Source organism: Epinephelus moara, chromosome 13, assembly GCF_006386435.1.
Source record: "Epinephelus moara isolate mb chromosome 13, YSFRI_EMoa_1.0, whole genome shotgun sequence".
NCBI lineage: Eukaryota > Metazoa > Chordata > Actinopteri > Perciformes > Serranidae > Epinephelus > Epinephelus moara.
The window spans coordinates 34233712-34252013 of record NC_065518.1 but is presented as its reverse complement, the minus strand read 5'-3'; the positions used below and the strand labels follow the sequence as shown (position 1 = coordinate 34252013).

General features: G+C 38.9%; 1 protein-coding gene across 1 annotated transcript in view; it reads left to right on the top strand.

Moving 5' to 3' along the window:
• Positions 1–6668, top strand: part of si:ch211-214e3.5 (zinc finger protein 518A) — a 22014-nt gene extending 15346 nt beyond the window's left edge. The window contains exon 3 of the mRNA XM_050060267.1: positions 2136–6668. Within this exon, the coding sequence (XP_049916224.1) occupies positions 2156–6319 (4164 nt within the window). The 5' untranslated portion in view covers positions 2136–2155 and the 3' untranslated portion in view covers positions 6320–6668. The remainder of the gene's footprint in view (positions 1–2135) is intronic.
• Positions 6669–18302: the final 11634 nt, after the last annotated feature.

The window sequence follows — 18302 nt, the reverse complement described above, 5'->3', positions numbered from 1 at the left end:
ATATATATATATATATATATATATATATATACATATACACACATATATATATATGTGTGTGTATATATATGTGTGTGTGTGTATATATGTACATAAAAAGTAACAACCATAACATTTTTCTCTGGCCTCCATGCTGCTTTCTATTTACTAATCTGTTTTCGGGCCTGTCTGTGATGCAGAACGACTAGCCTGTTTTCAGGCCTTTCTGTGATGTTGAATGTGACGCACCAGGTAAAAAAAACAAAGCAGAGGCATGGCTCAGCAGCAGACAAGCATGCTTTTCTACTGGCAGTGGGAATGGAATGAGTCTGTCACCTATTTTTAGCAGGTTTTCCCATGTCAAAAAAAGCCATGAAGGTGTGCTAAGTTTGGTGGAAAAGGGGTGTAAGGCTAGTCCTTACTGCAGTAATTAAAGTTTTTAGGGGACAATTCAGATTTTATTTAGTTTGTGCAGTTGGACAGTCAGGGATTAAAATGACACATTCTATAGATTCTGTTAACAAAGGTATGTCATGTGAATGTTCATAGTAAGCAGTAATGGTAAAAGATCGACAAACAGGCCTACTGTTATTAACACATTGTTCTTTTGCCCTTTATTCATTTGTAACTAACTGCTAGGTTTTATCCATACATACTTAAATGTGTTAGTAAGTGCATAATTGTTGACTGAATGTTGTTACTAGCCTGGTAGGATAGAGGTCTCATTGTGGGAGAACACAGTTTGCCTTCTCAGGGTCCCCACAGGTCTTGAAATCTTGAAAGTTTGTGAGTTTGAGGGGGAAAAAATAAAGACCTTGAAAGTTTATGTAAACAGTCATGGGTCAGTGAAAGTGTTTGCATTCATGTATTTTGTGCAAGATTAGAAATTAAAGTTCTTTTGATGCTATCTGCCATCACTGTAACACAGGACAATATAAAAGTGATAAGACACATTTTTACAATTTGGCATGAAAGTCCACTTGGACTCAGTGATAAATGAACTAGATCAGAGGTCAAGGTCACTGTGACCTTGCGCCCATCTTATTCTCATGAATGCAATATCTAAGGAAGGCCTTGAGGGAATTTCATTAAATTTGGCACAAACGTCACTTAGGCTCACAATGAACTGATTAGAATTTGGTGATCAGAAGTGACTGTGACCTCAAAACATGTTTTTGATCATAACTCAAGAATTCATACGCTAATTATGACCAAATTTCACAAAAACACCTAACAGGATAAAATGAGGAAGTGATGACGTTTTATATCTAAAACGTCAAAGGTCAGCTTTGTCAGGTTCTGCAAAAATACGTTTCATTATTCAGTGCCATAATTCAGGAACAGAAGGGGAAACATTTAGTCAGATACTGAATTGATGACACTCTTCTTGAGTGCCCATCTTGAAACTGTGCTGATTGTATAGATATTTTTGTGCTGCCAGTTTTAAGATGTGTGTGAATCATCCATAAAACCGCAAGGTGGTATTTCTAGTTTTACTTGTCTGTGAGCTTCAATCAAGTCTGCTACTTCTCATTATAAATATTCTCAGTGGTATAACTGTAATTAACCTTTATCCATGTCTCAAATTATGCTATGTTGGGTCATTGAAATTTATGGGAAATGGGCCAGAGAAATCCTTGTAAAGTTCTTCAATTAAATGTTTAAGAAGGTGTGAGAACCCTGACATTTTCCATTTCATTGAGCTACTTCTAAGATGTACAAATCAAAGCCTTTGAGTTGGTAACATTCTCGTTTTTTTTTGTTGTTTTTTAATGGTATACAAACCTGCTGTATTTCATATTATGAGCAACTTAGGCAAATCCTTTTTACCTGAATGTTAATGTTTTATTTAATATAGGTTTATTTATTTCTTGTAATGTTAGGAGAGATAGTCTTTATTTCAAGGTGGCCCACCACCACTTAAATGCTGCAGCAAAACCCATGTGGTCTGCTTGAGTGGGCGTGAAATCATCAGCAACCTGATCACCAATGGCCGAGTATCTTTGAAAAAAGGGATTGTCATGTATCATTGGAAAAGTGCACTGTAACACATTGTGTTGTTTTTCTGCTTTACAGCAATGTTAAATGCATTTAGAGTAAGTGGGATCCTTCTGCTTGTACTAATGAAAAATACATTTTGTTTACTTCTCTTACAGATATCTGTAGATTTACAACTATGGAAGAAGACCTCACAATACCTCACGATTCTGCCAAAAACTGCAACATTTCAGTAATAGGGGATGAAAAAGAAAAGGTAAAAGACTTTGTTTATAAGCATTTCAGAGAAGTGGCAGATGGGTCACTCTTCAATAATGCAGAAGAATCTTCCATTAAGGAACATGGGAGTTCTGCCAAGAAAGAGAAACAAACACTCAATAAAGCCCATTGTAAAAATCAGCAGGGGGCTGTTTTCTCTGGAAAGATTCTGAGTTTTGGATGCTCAGTGTGTAAAGATGATTCCACATATAGCCCCAATGATCTCCTTAAACATTTTCGAGCAGCCCATAAAGGAACCCTTCCTACATACCCATGTGACCTGTGCGGTTTTGTCACAAATGAGTTCCCTGCTCTTCAACGTCATCGGATTGAGCACAGGAATACCCTGGTTACCTGTGAGCTATGCGACAATGATGTTCAGTACTCTCTGCTTTTGCTTACCAGACACTACATCATGTGTCACAGTCTAAACGGGCAGTTTAACTGTGACTGGTGTGACTTTACAACTGTGGATGCAGGTACATTCGTCCAACACATCCATCATCATAATGAGAGTCCATGGAAGTGTTCAAAATGCAGACATATCAGCTCAAACGAAGAGGATCACCAGAAGCATATGAAAGCTCACTCGGGTACTTTCCCCTTCACTTGTCAGTTTTGTGGATATGGTGCAGCAAGAAGCGAGTATCTTAAAAAGCACATGGCAGCTGTTCACAAAGAGGAGGCTGAGAGAAGGAATGTATGGAAGAGTATAGAGGACAGTGGGAATTCAGCATCTGCAACTTTAAAACTTTTCATGAAAAAGAGTACTGAAGCACAGGAGGCTCAGAGGATATCGAAACTGAACTGTCTTTCTGGGAGTTTACCAAACCAAAATGGCAGGCTAATCAAACCAGAGAAATCCCTTGAGGAGACCCACCACTTTGTGGATGGGACTGTAGCAAAAAAGGACAACAAAAATTGGAGCAAAGGTTCTCATAATACAGAGCAGTCAATGCCAGTAATGTTACAGGAATGTGACAACTCTGCAAGTTCTGATGCCGCAAGTCACACCAGTCCTAATGGACTGACTGTTCTGATGGTTAAGAACAAAATCTCTCTTCCCCCCAACTGTACAACCAAAGTAATGGGATTCAAGATGGTTGATGGCAAAAAACATTTAGTTCTCAAAGTAATACCAACAGCAAAGCAAGATTCATCCACTCAGAACCATTCCTTGGTTGAAGATGTGGGCTCCTCAGCACCAAATCCTGTGCAGTATAAAAGCAAAATCTCTAATGAGAATGGGGAGTTCTCTGACAGCAAGAATTCAACATCGCATTGCTTTGCTCTTTCACCAAGAACTGGATCTTGCATACAGATGGAACAAGATGATATTATGGCAGTAAAAGTAAAGATTGAGGAGGAAGAAACTTCTGTTTGCAACCTTGATTCCACCCCACCTAGAAATGATGTTGGGGAGCAAACTAATCCTTTACTAATTGGGTCTTCAACTTGTGCAGATACGTTATATCCTGTGACAAATGACTTTGATCATGTGGGCGACCAAAGTCACCAAAGTCAAACAACCTGCTCACAAAGAAGTAAGTTTGATAATAATTCAGTCTCTGCGACATTTAACTCTAATGCAACCTCCCATAGTGGTTCTCAAATCAGCAATACTTCAACAGTGTGTGCTGGTAAGGTCAGTGGTTTATCTTCACCTTCAAAAGTTGCTCAGGAAACATTGCTTTCCAGACAAGTCTCCAAAGAAACCATTGAAAACTGTGGGGCTGCAGATGAGTTATTAATGACTGATACAGAAGCAGGCAAACTCATTGACCAACACAGAGGGAACTCTCCCTGTAACACTAAAGAAAACAATGACCAATCTTCTCAGAGTACTCCAGAAAAGACTGATAGGGTTAGACCAGAGACTGAACAGAAAAGCAGCCAGCATCTTAAACACCTTTCCATGAATGCAGTACCATCAGACTCATCCACACCCACTTCAGGTAGCTGCAGAGAAAGTGCTGTGGGCTCAGAAAATTGCACACAAAATTCACCAAACCAAGGAGTGTTTACTTTTCACAACTACTCTAAGGAAACATTTGGCACTTCACCTAACACTCCCCAAAACTTTGACAATATGTCTGAACATTCGCTAGACAAAGAAAGTATTTGTGAATCATCACAGTTTAGCTTGACATTGGCAGAGTCTCCAGAACCATTCACAGAAAGTGGCAATGGAGAAGACTCTACTCAAGAAAAGATATTGGATAGTGACATTGAGGTTGAGGGATGCATAGCTAGTGTTGACGATCCTGCCACTGAAGATGAAAATCCTGATTCAGTGCTCCAAGACTTCAATATTATTAAAATTGAGGAGGACAGCATTCCTATATCTAACAAACAGTCTGAAACAAAGAGTAGTTCAACTCTCTTGGGCAGTTTTGTGGAGGAACATTCAGATGCAATCATTACCCAACAACTTAATAAGGAAAGAGTTGGGTCTTCAAGTGCAAGTAATGATTCTTTGAAACAAACAAAAACGACTCTACGAATTCTTCAGTTGCCAGAGGGCAAGCAGTCAGTACTCTTAAGAACTTCGGAGAATCGTTTTGCCGTGCCAATGCAGGTCAAGGCCACTCCAGGTTTCAAACTGATAACGAATTCTGCAAATCCTCAGATCAATGTATCTTATATGAAGCCAGGGGCAGAAAGATCAAGTAACCCTACTGGAGTAACCCTCACTCCAAACAGCAGGAGGATAGGTGTATCAGCACCAAATCCAGGAGCTGATGAAAAAGGGAAAACACTTCTCTCTGCTGTTCAATCAGGTGTTAGCACCACCTCAAATCACTACTTTATCAACAGCCCAGGATTTAAGGGTCCTGTACTTCTTTCAAGCACACCACATAATACACCTACAGACAAAACGGCAAAGACACAGCAGACTTGCTACTTGGTACAAAGGTCTGTTCCATTTGTTCAGAGCCCCAGTGCTCCTGGCCTCAGACTGGCAAGTACACAACTCCCACTGAGCTCACGGCCAGTTGTGGCCATGCCTGTGAGCACTGCAGACAAACCTAACACTCTGCAATCCGGTCGCCAGGCATTTTTGCTGCGATACATTTCTCCACCCAAATCACGCTTACTATTAAACAACCAAGATGCAAAGACTGGGACTCAGTGTAGCCAATCCAGTGAAAGTACTGGAAACAAAGTCATATTTAAAATAGTCACTCCTACTGGTAGCCTTCTTACAAGTGGTGCTCCCACCTCAAGCAGTCAACCTTTGTTTTTGGCCACCAGACCTCAGACCCAGTGTTTTCTGGTGTCATCGAACAAAACAAATGCAAATGCCTCCAATGGAGTGAAGAAATTGATCACCATCCAAAACACTGCACAGAAAGATGTCAAGGAATCTTGCATTTCACCCTCTCAAATGAATGTAAAGGTACAGTCAAGTGAAGCAGAGAAACCTATCCTAGCCCCAAGGCCAATTCGGCCTCCAAGCCAAAGGAAAAGGCGCAGGAAACCATTGTTTGACGAGCTCCCAGCAACGATGCACAAAGCTAGAAGACTGACAAATAAAATACTGACTGAGAAAGAGACTACTGTGTTATGGAAGCCTGTAGCCAAAGAAGTTGAAAGGACACTAAGGCTTGCCCCATTCAGTTCTCTGCAGCAGGTCAAATGCCCTCGTAGATACCAACCTGTAGTGGTGCTCAATCATCCAGATGCTGACATTCCCGAAGTGGCCAATATCATGAAGGTAGTTAACAGATACAAAGGTGCTGTTACTAAGGTCTCTCTGTCTCAGAAAACAATCCAAGCACTCTCTGAGCTTGGTGCTCTATGGGAGAATTCCTCGACCAAAGACCAATCGTCTCCCAGCGATGATCCAAGACCCCGGCCAGTACAGAGTTCTGTCCGAGAGCGATTCCTCCTGAAACTGAAGTTGAGGAAAAAAAGCAAAAAAAAGTATGAGGTTGTGAAAACTCGATCAGGTGGTAGACAGGAGCCCGTGGTGTTTGACTGCTGGTTTTGTGGTCGGCTCTTCAACAGCCAAGAAGATTGGATTGGTCACGGTCAGCGGCACCTCATGGAGGCAACTAGAGACTGGAATAAACTGTTCTAAAATGTTCCATCATCTCGTATGGGGTGATATTCTGTCCTTTTTGAGGTGAAACAAATCGTTGAAGTTGTATATTTTTTAATGACCTTCCACTATACGTTTGTTCAATTTCTGTTCCTGTAAATACATATTCTTAAGTAAATCATAGTTTATCTTTTCATAGGTGCATATTCTGATAAATTATGTACTGCAAGCATGATTTATATCATGCATGCACAGGTCAAATTGAACTGTGAAAATGGTACACTGTAATTAGGAGTTGTGGTAGGAGCACTAGCTTAGAGAAAGGGGACAATATCAGCAAAGGTTGTATGTAGAGTTGGATTAAATTACTCAGGTGATTTCCTATTAATCTGGTTTGTCATTTTTGCTCATGAATTTCAAATAAGCAGAGGCCTAGATTAAGGGACTTTTGTATCTTTTATTATCCTGCACATGAGGACAGGGAACTATTTGTATAGCTTAACTCTAAAGCTTGTAGACAGATTCCTTTGTTTTGTGCATGTGATAAAAAACTGTTCTGGTCCAAATTATTCCTTTTTTTGTATAATGTTTTAATTGAGGGGGGTATAATTTTACTCTATTCTATTTTCAGGATTAGTTTACAGTTTCTGTCAAGGATTTTGTCAATGTGCAGCATGCGCTTGTCATAACTAGAACTGAGATTTTTCAAGGTAATCTCTTAAATCTGCCAGGTGTTGCAAACAGATAGATGGTTTTATAGATTATTTTTTTTGCTGAGAGCAGAAATCCTTTTCTCTGTTAAACATGGCTCTCTGTCAGTACTTGAGACTTGAGATATCAGTACTATCAGCCCATTTTACGCCCTATGCAGTTTCCATGCAACAATATTTTTGCTGTCCACAACTCAGACTGTTTACTTGTGCTCATGTTTTGAATCCACTGATCTCTGAGTTTACTGTAAAATCTCAAAATTCCCACAAATTTGCTGTCAGATTTTTTTTTTGTGGGTTGCAATGTTTGTTCATTTAAGAATATCATGGTACAGGAAGGTAACATCAAGAAAGACTGAATGTGAAAATCTGTCAGAAACAACATAGACAAGTTACAGTCAATTGTCATCCCAGGGCTCATCAGTAAAATTTGGCATCTGCTTCCAAAACTTTAAAATGCCAAAATTAGCAAAATTTGGATTTGTAAAGATTGAGGTAACTATACCCCATATGTCAATAATAAGTATCAACAATGGTTAAGGCAGGGCTGCAACTATTTTTACTATTGATTAATCTATTTTATCGTCTTGATTAATCTATTTTGTCATCTTGATTAATCACTTAATCGTTTGTAGCCTGGTAAGACCATCCTGATGACTTGAGCTCAACACTCTGTTTCGCTCTGTGTAAAATCCAAATAGGGCCAACCACAGAACCACACTGTACTTGACAACATTAACAGCCATTTAGGGACTGTGTTTTAGTTGATGACATAAAGTGCAGGCCTCAGCTTGCAGAACGGTAATGGCGGCTCACGAAGCAACAAGCCATCTCTAACGTGAGTAGTGTAAACACAGTATTAAGTGAAATTATTATAGAAATAGAGTCGATAGAAACATTTCAACAAGGACAATAGTTTGCACTCGTGGAGTTTCTCAGAGGAAAAGATGTTTTCACAGTTCTTCCAACTGGATTTAGCGAGAGTTTGATTTATCAACTGGCTCCCTTGGTGATGATGATGTTCCCCAGGGTTTTAATATGCTGATTGGCTGAAAGAGTTTGTTTGTCAAGGCAAGTACTCCCACCCACTGAAAGTGTTTGGGGTGGCACCGAGACCAGACTGATACAGAGAGCGAAACAGAATGTTGAGTTCACACCATCAGGATGGTTTTACCAGGCTAAATCATTTAGTCTATCAAATATCAGAATACAGCAAAAAGATCAAGGTGACATCATCAGATGACTTTGTTTTGTCTGATAATCAGTCTATTATCGCGTAATACAGGGAAAAGCAGCTAATCATCAATTTTACAAGCTGGAACGAGGTAGTGTTTGGAAGTTTTGCTTGAAAATGACAATTTATTTATTGTCAAAATAGTTGCAGATTTTTTTATTATTGATCAGGTGGACTAATCAAATTCTTCAATACAAGCAGATATTAAAATGAGTCTCCAAAAATAATATGACAGATTTCCAATTGTTTTTTGGTTTTCACTATTGTTATTTAATTGTTGAGATACTACTACTATATCAACCTCAACACTTTCTGCAGATATTTCGCATTAAAAGCCTGTTGGTAAAGGGAGGAATTATGTCCTTTAAGCCACTGTAAAGCTGGCTGGGCAGCCAATAATGTTGAGCCCTGTGTTACTATACTACCATCCTGAACACAATAACTAATTTTTAGACACTTGGAACACTACACAACACTTTGGGAAATGGAAACATTGGACCTGTGTTACTGCTGGTAGTGCTGATCGGAATAAGGATAAAGGTTGTTTTTATAATGGCAGGGGTTGGCTGGATCACCCCAGAAGTACAAAATGTGATCACAGAGAAATTTTAAACTTTACAGGAATAGATGAGGGTTTATATAGAAATGTGCAAAGCATGATTCAACATCAGTTTGATACAGAACAAAATGCACATACTGACCCCAGATTAAATCACAGATAAAGGCCTTTACATACCTTTAAACTGTTATTGGTTCAATGAAAGGTTTCTTGTTAATATCAGATACTTTCAGAGACGATGTGATTTTTACCGTCACATTTGTTTTTTATGCTCTGTAGACATTTAAGTGTAGTAGGAGCCCTGAACGTAACCCATGTGTTTGGACTTTCACGTGTTATTGCATTTATGTTGTACTGTAAACCTGCTCACTGGCATCATCAGGTCCAGTCTGTTGTACATACATTTGTTTTAATGTTACAGTTGATGCTTTTTTTCATCACAACAAGACATTTACTTTCTTCTTGGGTTTTAATGATTGTATTACATGATGATGGAACTGTGGAATTAATGTTTTCTTCCGTTCAATATGCAAACGTGACTGAACAATGCAAGCCATGCTAATGTTTTTATACTTTCAAAATGGTTCTAAAACAGCCAGCCTCCAATTACTGAAGTTCTGACCTCAGCAGGGGCCGCTTTTCACCAGCATTTGCTAAAAGTTCATTTTAATCAAGTGCTCCAATCAACAATGGGCATTTTATTCCACACTAACTCAATTTCTTGAAATCATTTCCCATAAAACTAAAACTGTGGCATGAGTAGCAGCATTCCACTCATATTTGTGACTTACCTATGGAACCAAACAAGCATTCAACTTTTACTCACTTCACGGGGTGTTTTCACAAGCTCTTCTTTAAGGATTTGGTCAGCATTTTTGGGAAATGCGCTCCCTGCCTTTTTTTCCCCCGGAGAGTGAGATCAGGAGATTGACATGTATGTGTTAACTTTCACAGAGCTGTAGTCAGAATGTGGTTAGCCTAGCATAACAGGTTTGAAGCTAGCCTGACCTTCTCCAAAGTCAAAAATACACCAACCAGCACCTCATTGATCAGCATGCTTTATCTTCAGACAAAGCCAGGCTAGCTGTTTTTCCTTGTCTCCAGTCTTTATGTTAAGCTAGGCTAACCACGTGCTGACTCAAGATCCATACGGAACACGCATACTGAAAATTGATTCCCATCTTCTCAACTCACTCTTGTAAAGAAAGCATAATTTTATGAAATGTTGAACTATTCCTTTATCAAACCAGCCTAGCCCACTACAGAAAGCCAACTTGGTAAAAATGTCCAGCACAGTCTGACAGAATTTGTTTTGAAATGGAAACGACCTCTTAACACATGATGTGGTGGTGGGCAACAAATGTGTTAAAATGTGCAGGCAACATGAAAACAATGCCAGTGTAAAATCTATTATGAATGGTCGCAGTTTCGCACACATTAACGTGGTTAACATTCTGAAATGGTGGCAGTTTTGTTAGGTTTAGTGAAAGAAAAACACTTAGGTCTAGAGAACAAAAAATACTTGGTTAAGTTTGGAGAAAGATCATGGTTTTGGTTTAGGTAACTATGTATGGGATGTAAGTGACAAAAACGTAACTAGTTTGGGTAGTTACATAAACTACCTACATAAAGTGCTTTGCATTTTTCGGTAAAGTCACGTAACTATGTTGACTTTTCGTCCCACAGGGGACACAAGCAGCGGTCTCCTGCTTGAAAGTTTGTTTGACCCATCCACCACCACTCCCAGCTGCCCTACAGGGACTTCCTTGCTCTTTATACTTAATTCTTGCATCCACTATGATAAAAGATCCTCATTGACTTTGCATTGGCATTGTTGTCATGTTGCCAGCACGTAATTTTAACACATTTCATCCCTACTACCACGTAATGCATTTCTAGCATTTCATGTATTTCCATGAGACAGTGCTGTAATATCACTTATCCAGGACAAACCATCCTGTTTGGTGTAGGTGTAATAACATCCCAACTCACTTAAATGCTATTTAAAATGTACCCTTCTTTACAATCCAAGGTGAATTTGCGAGTGAATAATTGTCAAATTTCTGTACAGTTCTTGTTTATGAGGGAAAAATGATGACTTGACGTTTAGCCTGCAAAATGTCCAGCATCACAAGGTTCAGTGTTCAAGTGGTTGGTATTTTTCTTGTTAAACCGTTTTTTGGGCTACAATATAAATACTGCTTACATACTGTAGTGTACTGTAAGGTAAAATAACAGGAGACAATGTAACGGAGGTTCGTAATGTTTTTTGTTTTTTTTTGGTCATTGCAGTCATGTTGGGGGATGTTCAGTTGTTGATTTTTTTTTATTTTTTTTTCAATATTTAAACTGGAATTTCTGTATCTTGACATAACAATTTTCAGTTTTGGGATAGGATTATAAAAGGGGCTGATGAAAATGTTTTAACAGCCCACTTTTCTTGTTGATTTTGTAGCTCAGTCCCCCTCAGACAGACAGCTTGAACTGATCCCAGCTAAGATGATACAGACACCAAATGAACTCAAGGTCTTCATTCATTTTGTTTCAGATGGCTTTATGTTTGTTTCTTAACGGTTTCATATATATGATGGAAATGCACAGTGTGAGAACAGTCCTCCTTCTTCACTGCTCCAGGCCAAAGAACCATTTGGTTTTATCAGAACATTTTAAAAGCAAGTGTTGATGGGATGTCTGACTGTACACACGAGTTCTCCACTGTGATAATTACAAACCACTTGTTACATTGGGACACACTACTAGATCAGCATACTTTGTCAGTTGTATGAGCCCAAAACAAAAAGTGAAATTGAAATCCATGTTTTATATAAAGACACTTTGTACAGTTCAGCCTTCTGCCCCTCGCCCTCTACTCAACAACAAATTACATATTACGTTTGAACCCTTAAATGCTGAACTCATCATGTACAGTAAACTGTTCCTGTCCAGCAGGCCGTTCAACTCTTACTGAATCTTTCCTCATGCTAAGTGCCTCAAATGTCGTTTGGCAGGTTGACAATGTGTACTGTATTCTTTTGTTCAATTTAGTGGTTCACTCTCCTCTAATAAATGTACATACCTTATGGAAACAATGTGGTGGGTTCATGTTGCTGTTGAATTCTGACGACACCTGCAGATTTACACTCTGGATCAATGCTGAAAACTGTGAATAATAATAATAATAATAATAATAATAATAATTCAGATTCCTTTTGGATCTGACGTTAACACATTCTGTTAATATTTATTTGCTTTATTCAGTACAGAGGTGAAATAATGAAGAGGCCTGTCCTTCTACTGCATGTCTGATGGTGATGATGCTGAAAAGATCCACATGAGGGCAGCACAGAACAAAATGTTACAGGCTATTCCTGAATTTTATCCAGCAGAAAAATCTTTCACTTTATACCATAACTTTAGTTTCATGTGAACCTAAATCAGAAACTTAAAGCATTATTGAAAGTGAACTGGCCTCTTTGGAGTAATGAGTAAGCTTGACTTGAAACCATATACTAGTATCATTTACTAAAAAGAGATGACTGTAAGATCAGTTTCTGTTATTATGTGCCTCTTATACAGTGGATGTATAAGTCTACACACCCCTGTTAAAATGCTTAACCCCAAATAAAGTTCAGCCGTCCTAGTAGGATAGTCCTGACATTGACCTACATGTATCTTTTAGCAGAAGCCATGGTCTATAAAGAGCTTACAAAGCATCAGTGAGATCTCATCGTTGAAAGGTATCAGGATAAGGGTACAAAACAATTTCCACAGCATTAGATATACCATGGAGCACAGTGAAGTCAGTCATCAACAAGTAGAAAAAATATTGAACAACAATGACGCTACCAAGAACCGGATGTCCCTCCAGTATTGATGAAAAACAGATGAAACAGGTCAGGGAGGCCGCCAAGAGGCCTACAGCGACACTGAAGGAGCTGCAGGAATTTCTGGCAAGTACTGGTTGTGTACTACATGTGACAATAATCTCCTGTATTTTGTATGTTTGGACCTTGGGGTAGGGTCGCAAGATGGAAGCCTTTCTTACAAAGAAAAAAATCCAAGCTCTGCTAAATTTAGCAAAAAACAAACAAACAAAAAACCCATTAAATCTCCCAAAAGCATGTGAGAAAATGTGCTATGGTCTGATGAAACCAAGGTCAATTTTTTTGACTGTAATTCCAAAAGGTATGTCTGGTGCCAAAACAACACTGCATCACCAAAAGAACACCAAACCCACAGTGAAGCATAGTGGTGGCAGCGTCATGCTTTGGGGTTGTTTTTCTTCAGCTCGAGCTGGGGTTTTAATCAAGGTGAAGGGAACTATGAACAGTTCCAAATATCGTTCAGTTTTGGCCCAAAACCTTCAGGTGTTTGCTAGAAAGCTGAAGATGAAGGGGAATTTCACGCTTCAGCACAATTAACCCAAAACATACATCCAGATCAACAAAACAATGGCTTTACCAGAAGAAATTTTTGTAATGGTCCAGCCAAAGCCCAGACCTAAATCCAAATGAAAATCTGGGGGGGTGACCTGAAGGGAGGTGTGCACAGGAGATGCCCTTGCAATCTGACAGAGTTGAGGGCTTTTGCCAGGAAGTGTGGCAAATATTGTGAAGTCAAGATGTGGCATGCGGATAGTCTCCTACCCAAAATGGCTTATTGCTGAGATACATTCAAAAGGGCTTCAACCAAGTATTAGTTTAATGGTATGCACACTTCTGCAACCAGGTGATTGTCAGTTTTCAGGGTGAAAAAAAAACTTTTGAAATGATTTATCTTAATCTCATTTCTTTACAAAACAAAAACCGGGTCCTTTAACAGGGGTGTGTAGACCTTTTATATCCATTGTAAGTTACTATAATGTAGCTGGAGTTAGCACTTATACACACTCAGTTGCCTGTTTATTAGCTACACCTTACTAGTTAAAATATCAGCTGAGTGTAAATTGTTCTTTAAAGAGGACTTTTCTAGAAATCTTATGCGGGGCGCACACAGATGCCATCATATATGCTCTGCATTTTATTGATATGAAAACTACTGATCATGGTTAACTTTACTTTTTATGTCTTCATTTCAGTAAAAGAAAAAAAACTGTATGTCAGTGTCTTGCTGGCTTCAACAGTGTTGATTTAGAATTTCTGACCATGGTCCTTTCATGTGTAAACTTTCCCTGAGAGCTTTTTAAAATGTACTAAAACCAAGTGACTTCCTACGCAGTCTATTACTACTGTACATGCTAGTCATCATAGTATACTGTTTGAGCCAAACCAGTTTTCATTCCCAGGCAGGCACATGCACAGACAGACCTCAGGTGGTGCTTGAGCACCTGCCCCTTTTCCCTCCGACTAGATGAGTGCCCTTTTTGCGAGATATATATATATATCTTGTAATAATTTTAGAGTTTGGTTTTTAAATTTGGCCCACATCAATTCTCAATAAAAAAAGTGTGTTGTATTCCAACAACAACTGTATCTGAGTCTAGCCCCTGCCCCTCCCTCTTCAACTTACCTTTTCACAGCCACCAAAGTAAATATAGGCAAATCGAGCAGCATCACATCTCCCTGACCTGCTGTCATGGAAAGCCAGGTAACGACATGTTTGCCTTAAGCTAGTCTGGCGTAAAATCACAGTCTCCCTCCAGCTCTATGTCAGATTCGGGTTCACCAACTGCCCAGTGTGAGCAGAGACAACGTTGAATTTCTCTCCAACTTCCACATGTCTTTATAAACCAAAACTCAATTTGAAATAATGTTTATGTCTCCAATGTCATGTCTCTGATAAGTAAACAAAAATGACATGCAGTTTGAGGCTGTGCATGAAGAGTGCAAAGGAGGAGTGCAGAGCTACATGTGTCTGTTCTCTGAGATTCTTCAAAAATATTTCAAGCTTATTTAGAAGATAATTCTAATAATAAGCATGTGACTAAAAAAGAAAGGAGGAAATGAGGAGAGGAGGAGAACAAATTGAGAGGAGAACGCACTTGGCCTAATTGTAACTTAGCACGGGCCTACTTTGTAGTTTGGAGGGTAGATTGTAGGTTTATTATTTTATTTATTCAGAGTATGCATCAACAGCACTTGTACTAAAAAGCTGTGTAGAATTAGCAGGTCGTTTGGAATTGGGACACAGTGTAAGTTTATTGAAAATGCAGTGTTTAGGCCATCAGGCAACTCACAATATGGAACAATATCTTTGAAAAAAATAGGCTGCAATAACTGAGTAACAGAAGCTCTTGTGACAATCTCTGAACTGAGACAATGTAAGATGCATAGAATACAGGCAAAACACTGGAAACAGTTTGTTGTGTACCTGTCCTAATTAGTTGTATAATTTATTTATCTGTAAAGGGACAGGTCACCCCAAAATCAAGAAATACATATTTTTCCTCTTACCTGTAGTGCTATTTATTCGTCTAGATTGTTTTGGTGTGAGTTGTCGAGTGTTGGAGATATCAGCCATGAAAGTCTGCCTTCTAATGTAACTAGACGGTGCTCAGTTTGTGTTGCATGCTTCCCTCTGCATAGCGATACAGTTGAGGCTGGTAGAAAGAAAATAGCTGAGATAGTTGGGATGACATCATGTTGTGTTTTGTTAGCTCGTGCTAACCAGGCAGAGAGAGCAGGAGACAAGCAGCTTACGGAAATGGTTGTCATAGCAGCATCAAATGACAGCAACAGCTGATTGGTGGCGATTCAGTGCTACTGTAGAAACATGGCAGTGAAACATGGTGGACCCTGTGGACCAGCACCGAGGTAGATAATAATGGCTTGTTCTAAGGTAACAAAGACACTGCAATTCTTAGTTTTAGGTGATAATACACTAGCGAAGGCTAACTTAAAAATGATGGATAGTATTTCATTTCTGCCAATAAATCCTACACACTGCTCCTTTAAGGCAAAATATAACAAATATAGTGTGAGACTGGATTAAAAAATGCACCTGAAGGCTTGTGATATGAATAAATCATAACATGATTTATCAGTTGACTATTTGATCAATCGTTTTAGCTGGAATTAATTTTAAGTCACTGTTCAATGACAGTGATGCATAAAAATATGTAACACAAGCACAGAATACTAACTATTGTTATCAGTGATGTGTTTAGTGTTATCTGATGACTGAATGTTGTGTCAATGCTCTCACTGGAGATTTTGCATTCATATTATCTTGCCTTATACACAGGCATTGATATATTCAAGCATCATTTTATATACATATATTTTTATTATATGCAGTGCTTCCTAGTTGGCTGAAATTGGAATGAAATAATCTACCCTTACAAATTAAATGAATAAACAGAAATAAAAAATCAAATCAAATAAATATACAATGATGTATCATGTCCACTTAAATTTAAAATATTTTGCTGTGTTATAAATATCCCGATAAGGAAAATAATTGGAATTCAATGTGTTCAAACAAAAGGATGTATGTGTTGAAAGCTGCAGAAATGGTTCCAGAGGAAAGGCAGTGAAGCAGTAAATTTGCAATAATTAGGTTTGAATCTTGTTATGTGAAGCCAAATGAAAAGAGCTTGAATATTTAACTATGTGTACACAGCCTGTCACGTCATGTAGGCAGGTGCAGGCAATAGGCCAACGCAGCGGGAAGACAGCCAGGTCTGCAGGCTTCTGTAGGGCTTCAAAATAGGTCATGTTCACATCAGGGACGTCTGCATAATTTTTCTGACTTCTCTGCTGCTGAAGTGGTTCAGGCCAGTGGCCCGTGGCTGTGGACGAGAGCACTGCGTGGGGGATGGGATGGATGGATGGAGGAGACCTGAACATGAAGAATTATCATTGTCAGAGATGCTGAGACACAAACACAGGAGCTGACTGAAGATTTTTTATCAGTCACAATGATCAACACTCAACTTTGCAGCAATAGGCTTACTACTAACAGGTCTCACATATGGTGAGTGCTACTGAAAGGACTAGTGGAAAACATGCCTGTTAGGAATGGGCTGATTGCTTAGTCTGTGGTATTGCTACTTGCAGCTTTCTCAAGAACCGCCCTTACAAACAACTTCACAATTGTCACTGTGCTTCTTTGGGTCCTGAGCAAGCAGCAACCTCCGGGGCTGAAAAATGAAGCCAACGTGGAAGTTCCAAAAACTACAGTTCTTTGAACGGCCACTTGAGGCTGGCTCCAGAACCAGTCAGTCCCCATATACCCCCATGTTATAATACCCAGCTTTACAGCAGAAATAAACCGTTTACAGCCTGATACAAAAAGAAACAGTTTTAGTTTCTATAGATAATTTCAACATTCATGACAACAGTACAGGGGTTAATTTAATTTAACTCACCTGTTAACCAGTGTTTATAAGAGTATGATTAAAATAAAATAAATAATAAAATAAAATAACAAAAACAAAAACAAGACGATGACGAGCTAAAAATAAATCATGGCAGAAACTAATACGAAATTTATGTTTCATTTTCGCTGACAAGACGAGACATGACGAAAGTGTTCGTGGTGGACTACCGGGCACTGAAAGCCAAGAACTGCTGTGCTTGTAATTGTCTTCAAATGCTGCATGAGTGACAGGCTGGTAAACTCCAGTAAATAGTCTGTGCCTGGATGTTTCGTAAGCCTGCAAAAACACTTACACCGGAGCAGCGTCAGCTGGTGTTTGAATTGAGAGCTATAATTCAGCAGTAAATAATCAACCGTGTGTGTCTGACTGTGGATGGTGGAGCTACTGAATGGATTTGTATAGCTTGTTAGTTGCAGCAGTGACTGTTAGCAGTTAGCTCCGCTTGTTAGCTGCTGAAGAGGAGCGGAGCAAGCAGCCACCAGCCGCAGGACTTCACAGCTGATCTCCGCAGGACTCTACTCAGAGCCGGACTGTCTCTGAAAGATTTGTTAGAGTTTACAGTGAACCTGGGTACAAATCCTAGTTGTCTCCGATGAGTTATTTGTGGTCAGATTTTTTGAGAGCATAAATAGAGACATTCAAACGATGATCAGTAAGTGTGTGCTTGTAACCCCCCATAACCTGCCAGAAACTGCTGGGGAAATAACAGTTTGTAAGTGTGTAGAAATTATTTGCAGTTTTAAGGAAAAAAATGGTCTCACTGAAATTTTTACACAACCTGTCACCTTGATTCTAATTTCTGATACATGAATTAGTCCAGTGGTATTCAAACTTTGTGCCTATGGCACACCAAAGGGCAAGCCAAAATTTCAAGGCACACCTGGATTTCTATCTGTGCACAATAGCTAGTTTGTTTTATTTACTAATATCAAATAACAATTGATAAAACAACTTTTACTCATGAAATATTTAACAAAATTACTCAAGAATTAATTTTAAACTTTTTAAAATGACATCAAAGCAACAATAACACATCCATTTAAATAGGAAATAATGTAAGATAATGTGATGTTTCTCACACTTAAAATTCCCATGCGCAAACAGTGATAAATAGGTTCCCCATGAAGGCTTTTTAAATTAAATTAAATTGCATTTTTAAGGGAGAGTTTGCCTTTTTTTTGAAATGTGTGCACACAACA